The sequence below is a fragment of the Arachis stenosperma genome, chromosome 2, assembly GCF_014773155.1.
Source record: "Arachis stenosperma cultivar V10309 chromosome 2, arast.V10309.gnm1.PFL2, whole genome shotgun sequence".
Classification (NCBI taxonomy): domain Eukaryota; kingdom Viridiplantae; phylum Streptophyta; class Magnoliopsida; order Fabales; family Fabaceae; genus Arachis; species Arachis stenosperma.
The window spans coordinates 102,258,864-102,267,367 of record NC_080378.1 but is presented as its reverse complement, the minus strand read 5'-3'; the positions used below and the strand labels follow the sequence as shown (position 1 = coordinate 102,267,367).

Here is an 8,504-nt window from a genome sequence, read left to right as displayed (position 1 = left end):
ACCCAAATTCGTTACCCTAATTCAGAAATCTAAATTCAGAGAAGGGGATGGAAGACCAGCGAAGACCAGAGCAGACTTACCTGAACCTGATGGAGAAAAGGGGAAGGAAGACCAGCGTCCAGCGAAGACCGGCGACGCGAACAGGAGAAGATGACGACCACGACCAGGAAAAGACGACTATGTTGCTGCGTCTGGGGTGGGAGGCAGTGCTGAGAGACCAGAGGGTGGAAGGCAGCGGTGACGGTCAGCGGTCGGCGGTCAGCGGGAAGGAGGCAGGAGGGGCTAAGGGTTTGAGGAGGAGTGGAGTGTGAAGACGAAACTCTCAGGTCTCAGCTCAGTTCTCACTCTCTGTCTCTCTCTGAAGCAGGACGGCTAGGGTTAGGTTCAAATGAGAGTGGCTGAGTGGCTCAAATATAATATATATATATATATATCAGGGTATTTTTGTCTTTTCACACAAACGGGGATTTAACGGGTCTCCACGGGGCGGGGACCTCTACCCCCGCCCCCGCCCCATTTATTATACGGGGCCCCGTCCCCCGTCCCCGCGGGTAAAAATGACCCCCCATACCTGCTCCCCGACGGATAAATCCCCGCGGGTACCCGCCCCGCCGGGGATTTTTGCCATGCCTAAATAAAAGTAAACATCATAAAATGCAAGAATTAACAAAACCCATAACTAACATGAATAAGAAATCAACAATAGTAACTAAGATAAACATAAAAGGAACATAGAAATATAAAATTCCACCAAAAGGAAATTGAAATCAACAAGGGTTCATAAACATAAAAGTAACAAAATGAAGGAAAATGGCAAGTAAAACTAGAAGAGCAAAGATGTAATAACAAGAAATTAAAAGGGAAAACTAAATCAAAACAAGAATTAAAAGTTGGATCTAAGAAAATTTAACCTAAACTACCCTAAATTCTAGAGAGAATGGATAGCTTCTCTCTCTAGAATTCTAACCTACAACATAATGAAAACTAAACTATGACTTCCCCCCATTCCCTTGCAATCCTTGGGTTCAAAAGTATCAGAAATGAGTTGGATTTGGGTCTCCTTGAGTTCAGAAATTGCCCCCAGCGTGTTGCCCTTAAGTGAGTCATGTGATCAACATCTCGCATGCGCGTGGATGACGCGTGCGTATCGCTTGATGATTATCTGGTCACGCATGCGCGTGGGTGACTTGTGCGCATCGCTGGCAAATCTCCTTCTCACGCGTACGTGTGGGTGACGCGTGTGTGTGGCTTTCAGTTCAGCAAATCCTCATCTCCTTGTGAATTTTTCATTTTTGCATGCTTTTTCTTCGTTCCTTTAACCCAATATTTGCCTTCTAATCTTGAAATCACTTAACAAACATAACAAGGTATCGAATGGAATTAAAGTGAATTAAAATTAGCAATTAGAAGGCCTAAAAAGCATGATTTAACTCTTAAGCACAAATTAGGAGAAATTCACAAAACCGTGCTATTTCATTGAATAAATGTGAAAAAAGATGAATAAATCCCCTAAATTCAACACATGATAAACCACAAAATTGGGGTTTATCAGCCATCCGTTGCTCCTAGCTTTGTAGTCATCGCAGAACCGCCTCCAATATCGGTCACTGCCCTCAAGCATTGTCTCTGTCACTTCAAACACGAACATCGCTACTGATGACCCCGCGAGAAAAGCGGGTTTGCTGGACTCGTCAAAAGATGTTCTGATTTCTCTATTATTGTTGCAATATGCTACTTTCTTCTTAATTGTTTCTGAGAGTAAGTGATTTTCTATATTTAGAGTTAAATTTGATTGCAGTTCTGAAATTGGATACTAAAATCCTGCTTGATCTGACATTGCTATTGATTCGTGTTGTTGTTCTAGTTGGAATTCAAATTTGAAATCTGAAATCCCTTTCATAGATCATGTCTGTGTTACCATGGCAGTAATGTAAGTAAGCAAGAGTGTGATCCATAAACACTTCAGCTCATTTTTAACTTTTTTGCATCAAATTAAGAATAAAAAAACCAACACCATAAACATATAAATGTATTAATTAACAGTTAATTAAGACAGCACCGGTGCAGAGCTTTATTTTATTTTCTAAAAATCTATTTTGATAATTATATCGTCATGCTTGTTCTTCTAAAAGCTTAATAGTTGGATAGAGGCATTTTAATGATTTTATAACTAACATGCAGTTTCACAAAGAGTCTATTGAAGTTGAAGCTTAAGCAATGCATATGTTCAGTTACCTTCTTTGAAGTTTAATTTATATTTAATCTTTTTTCAAGAATGGTAGGCAACAATAATCGAGTTCAAGATTAATTGGTCAAAGAGACTTTGATACTATGTCACGAGTTATCTCTCGAAAAGGTTTATTAGTTTAAATTGTAAGCTAAAGTCTTAAGAATGAATTTAGTGTGTAATGAAGTTAGTATTGTTTGCATTCAGCCAGTAGACTATCTCCTATTGCATTTAGATTTTCTTTTTTTAGTTATCTCATGTCAGTAAAATTTTATATAAGTTATCTTCTTTTTCTGTCATACACAAAGTAATTAAAAATTTCTATCCAAATAATGAAATAATATATTTTTTTGTTTAAGATTCTATATTTTTGATCATGTTTATGCAGTATGTGCCCCTTGTAGAAGATTCTGCCCTTGGAATTGTTGTAGACTCTAAATCAGATGTAAGTTGACTTTCTGCTGTTATCTTCTAGCTTTTAAGTCTTTTAATTTGCTAGTCAAACTGCATTTTTTTATGATTGCATATGCCCTCCCACAATCATTTTCCATGCTTCAAAGTTTAATGTGAGTCAATTCTTGAGCATTTGTTTCTAATTTCTGATTGCAAGTCTTTTTAATTAGCTATTTGAAACTTTTTATTTGTTAATTAAGCATGCAAAAAACTAAGCATGCATTTCCTAATTACTTTCATTTCATTCCAATTGAACCTGTTGATTCTTTTGCTAATTTTTTGGTAAAAACTTTTGGGAGGTACTTCTCCTATATTTAGCCTTGAGATTTTATCTTACGTACCTTTTATAGTTGTTATAGTGCTATGGCAAACAAGAAAGACAAAGCTTTAATGTCAATCATCTCAATGAGAGATATCATGTATGAACAAGAAGAGAAAATTGAATTAGGTCCTCGTCAATCCCAATTAATATCATCTGTGAAGAAAAGTAAAGGATTGAAAAGGTGGTTCTATGGTTAATATCATTGGTGAGCTAAAGGATACTGCATCAAACTCTTCACATATTTGGTGGTAGACTACCAGTTATAGTTGTGTCATTGAGGACTTTTATGGTAACACATATTTGGCTTTATCATGTTAACATTCCAGAACTTGGAGTGCTTAGCTAGAGGTTAGCTGCAATCACCAAAAATGTTGATAACTATGAAACAAATCTAGAGCTGAAAAAGATTCGCGAAGAACGCTGTTACTCCTACATGGTTTGTTATGCCAATGTTCATTTCCACAATTTCATGTGCCACACTCTCATTTAGAACTAACTCCTAAACTCAAAACAAATAACCATATGCAAATAAGAATGAATAAAATGCAAAAACATGACTTTATGATCATCTAAATAATGCACGGGTCATGTCAAATATGTGCATCTTGAAATTCTTGCTGTATGTTAATGCCTCTTTTATAGATTGACTTGAGGCACATTTTCTGCAATATGTCTGTGAGGTATGCCCAAAGAAATTTCCAAACTATGAAGAGAAGATCAAAAGCTTCTTTGAAGAGCATCTTCACACCGACGAGGAGATCTGCTATTGTGTTACTGGAAGTGGTAGATGCAATTTTCTTTTTGTTTTTCATTGTTCTCCATCAATACCTAGTGACTTTCTTTACCATGTTTCATTGCTAAAGCCTAAATCTTTACTTCTTCACCTTAGGGTACTTTGATGTGAGGAATTGTAATGATGGTTGGATTCGTGTATGGGTGAAGAAAGGAGGACTGATCATCTTACCTGCTGGAATTTATCTGATTGCTAAACTTTTTGTTGTATTCTTGTATATCCCTTAAGAATTAAGGTGTTGATTTGCTACTTTTCCGTTTCATGCTTGTTCCAATTTATTTTTACTTTTGTTCCTAAAAATTGCTTGCAGAAGAAGAGTAGCATTATTCTAATATGATCATATTATGTGTTTCAATATTTTAGACTTGTTTATAATAATAATAATAAAGAACAAGAATTTCATTTTGTATAACTAAAATTTTCACACTTATGTGTTTGAAATGTTGAGGGTCTTAGAGAGAGTGCCAACAGCACCTAGTGCTCCACCTGCTACAACAACCCAGCCTGCCCAGTGAATATTACAGCTTATGATTATGCCATAGTTGTAATTTGTGTATGATGTTTTTTTTAATTAAATAGTCAAATGTATATATTTTGTGTAGAGCAACAAAGAAATCCAAGAAGTAACAATTAGAATTTCCAGTAAACTAGAAAGATGGTGAATCTTTGATGGTTCTAAGTTCTAGAAGTATACACTCTCATATATTAATTGAATTTGATAATGTAAGTGCAATTTTCTTCTTCATATCTTGGTTACCATTTTCAATGTTTCTTGTAATTCTCGCTTTTTTGTTGAAAATTTTGTATTTTTATTTTCTTTGCTGACCCCTACACTTACTCACTCTCGGCTCGCCATCTTCATTGCCTTTTTCAGTAGTCTTCTGGTCTCATTCTGCTTCCCCTCACTCCATTTCAGCCGTTCTAGTCTCGTTCTTCTCTTGCTCGCCCTCACCGCGCGCTACCCGTCACTGGTTGTTGTCAATTCTGGTAAGATTTGTTCTGCTAGCTTTTATCTTGTGATTTTTTGAATTTTCATGTGTAATTTTCTTAATTAATGACATTTGTGGTGTCTTGTTATTTGCTAAGATGTGGTTGTTAAATACTTAAACTGTGCAGTATCTTTAGTAAAATTTGCTCAAAAACGCAAGAACTATGAGAGGAAAAGGAATGTCTTGTTACAGTTGGAATTAGTTGTCTAATGGCTCTGAAAGTCAAGGTATTGATATTGTTTTCAATTTGTTATTTTGAGTGTGTTCTGCTGAAGAGTTCTTCAAATTTGAGCAATATTGGCAAGGTGTGTGACTTTCCTCTAATAATGGAGAAACTGTCATTCCAACTCTGCTATCTATTTATGATGATTACTTTTTTCTTCCTATGATTTATTTGTAGTTAAGAGAATGTATATCTGCTTTGCAGGGTTGGATTTGTTATTCTCTATATCTTAATAAGTGAATGTTTTTCTTGTCTATATCTTAATAAGAACATTCATTAGGACTTTCATCTCTGCTGTCAGATCCTAGTGCTAAGACACCAGAGGAGGCATTGGTATACATATTTGGCGAAGTTAGAAGAACCACACCATCAATTCTCTATTTACCACAATTTGATGTTTGGTGGAAAGCTGTAAGTGCATATTTTAATTATTTGTATGTTAAATGGAAATGATCTCCTTGCCCAAAATTTATATTTTGTACGCATGTGTTCACTTATGTTGTGGGACTGCTTCAATGCTACTTGAGTTTGATTGGTTTTGTAATCCTAGAGGCTCATGAACAACTCAGAGCTGTTCTCCTAACTTTGCCAGACGAATTGCCATCTAACATGCCTATCTTTCTACTGGAAACATCCTCAGTTGTGCTAGCTGAAGTTGAAGATGTACCACATTCAGTTTTCCCTCATCGTTCAGTGTATGTTTGATCTAATTCACAAAAAAATACTAATTTTTTATATGGAATGTTCATAGAGTTTAAGTGCTATAAGTATTTTTTTTTTCTTTTCTCATTTTATTTGCATCACGAAGAAAATTTGTACAATGATTATTGATTAATGAAAGAGGCTATACAAATTTTATTTTGTGAATTTGTGAATTTAATAAAATATTTCATGTTGTAGTAATTAATTTTAGTATATTTATATTGTGTATAATATAAAATAAAAAATAGTCTAATATAACTAAAAAATGTTACTAAATATCTTTTGTAACATTTTTTAAGTATTACAAAAAATATCTATGGTAATATTTTTCTAAGTGTTACATAAAATATCTATTGTAATATTTTTTAAGTATTACAAAAAGTATCTATGGTAACATTTTTCTATGTTACAAAATATATCTATTATAACATTTCTTTAAGTGTTACCAAGAAAAGTCTATTGTAACAATTTTCATAATATTACTATAAAAGATCTATTGTAACATTTTTACTAAATATTATTAATCTTTAGAAAAATGTTAGTAAAACTCTTTAGTAACATAGAGTATATTCACAACTAGAAAATGGATTAATACAGACAGATTTACAGACAGATTTAGTCTTTATTACAGACGGATTTTTGGTTACCGACGAAATTACCGACGGATTTTGTCCCTCTGTAAAAGTCCCGTCGGAAATTATTTACCGACAGATTTTTTTCCGTCGAAAAATTACCGACAGAATTTCACCAGTTACCGACGAATTTTCCCTCTGTAAATTCTCCATCCATTTCCCGAAGACGATGGACTTTTCGACGGATTTTCCGTCTGTAATTACAGACAAATTTTCAAACGAATTTTTCGTCTGTAATTACAGACGGATTTTCTGACAGATTTTTCGTCTGTAATTACAAACGGATTTTCCGATAGATTTTCCATCTGTAATTACAGACGGATTTTCTGACATATTTTCTGTCTGTAATTTGAACCTTGGAAAATCATCTCACACTCTGAATACAGACAGAAAATTTGTCTGTAAATCCGTCAATAAAGTAAAATAGAATTTTTTTAGATTTTTTCACTGCAAAATAAACTTGTTTTCATACAAAATAAATATAAATTTAATGAATACAAATTTTCATCTAACTTATATTCGAATATTTATATTATTTCAAAAAATAAACAAGTTTATCGTATTATCAAACTAAAAGAAAGGTACTATAATAAACAAGCAAGTCAATATAATTCAAAGCATAAAGAAAATGTATTGATACATCAACTATAATCCTCAATATATTTTTGGAATCCTTGTTTTCTTTTGGAGGCATCATGTGAGATGGAGGATTCTGTTTGAGCTTCAAGATCATTTGGCGCATTCTTGAAAGATCAGTAGGCTTCCCTGGCTTTGGACCCTGAATTACATGACCTGCAGGCTGCTTATTCTCAGCTTCCTTCTTCCTTCTCCTCTTCTCGATGTTCGGAACCTCCGGAGGGATGATCTCAGCTATTGCTTTCCAGTAATGTTTGTCAGCTTCTTTGTGAAATTTTTCTTGGTTAGCCAAGAACAGCTGCACATATTCATACATACATATTCATTCCCTTCATATGCATACAAGTTAAAAGGCATGTCATGTATATGTATATATACCTTTTCTTTATCTCTGTTGTTAGCTTTGGTTGTTTCACAACTGAGTTTCCTCTTCTCATAGAAAGCTTTCTTGTACTCTTCAGCTTCCTTTATGATTTGATTACGCATCTCCTTCTCCTTTTTCTCCTTTTCCTCAAGATGGATTGCATTTTGACTGAAGCCATGGAAATTATTATGTAATCAGAAGAAATAGTAAACGAGTAATGTTTCATCATTGCCTTAATTGGAAAACAAATCACTAACATTTACATCCACTCTTTCAATCAATCCAATTCAAAAATTATCATAACTTCATCAGTTCATACCAAAATTAATGCAGCATATCAAAAACTAGAAGAACCATCGTACGGAATGCATAACTTGCATTAAAACACGTGGAAAAAATAATATATATGAATTTAACTATGTATTTTAATCTGCAAATGCCATTCAAAATTGCAATTACAAATTATTAGAATCAAGTGTTTGTACAGAAACTGATCATTTTTACCATAACTATTATAACTTTTAAAAGCCAAGAAAGTTCAAAAATGTTTGAACATCATAACAAATACTAACCTCACTCTGAATAATTAGTTGGTTGTCTTGATCCATCACCACCAGTATAAGTTCGGGTATCGTACGGACTACCACCCTTCACTTCATTCATCTCGAACATGTCGCCGCCGAATGTATATCCGATTGAGGCAGTCTATCTCTGCTTCCAATTCAGTAGAGAATTAATTAAGACCAATAAGGCAACAAAATATTTCATATAGGTAGAAATATAACTAAGAACATGTAAATTCTAAAATGCAAAACATAAAATCTCAGCTCTTAACTAGAAACGTGTAAATTAAAGTTCAACAGATGTTAGTGTGGTTAATTACCTACGATTGAATTTGTATGAGGAGAGATGTCCAGATGCATCTCATGCAGCCCAACCAAGGCAATCTTCTGAACTCATTGTTTTCTTCTCTGTAAATTTGTGATATTACACACAGCATCCCTTTATTTGTCAAGCCGTAAAACATGACTGGTGTCACATTTACTACAAAATCGTACCGAGTGACATATACCCTAAATTTCAAGAGATGTTAATGTCTGCTTTTTACAAGGAAATGAGTGTAATGTGTAATATCGCCTAATCTCAAGCCAAAAATATAACCA

At 34.1% G+C, this 8,504-nt stretch overlaps 1 protein-coding gene across 1 annotated transcript; it reads right to left on the bottom strand.

Annotated features, from left to right (window-relative positions):
• Nucleotides 1–468: 468 nt before the first annotated feature.
• LOC130963316 (clathrin light chain 1-like) lies at nt 469–7,502 on the bottom strand. Its single transcript, XM_057889446.1, has 4 exons — nt 7,356–7,502; nt 6,927–7,275; nt 6,444–6,535; nt 469–630 (listed from the first exon to the last, which is right to left on the bottom strand). Exons 1-4 carry the CDS (start codon nt 7,461–7,463, stop codon nt 469–471), a joined length of 711 nt encoding a protein of 236 aa, XP_057745429.1. The 5' UTR covers nt 7,464–7,502.
• Nucleotides 7,503–8,504: the final 1,002 nt, after the last annotated feature.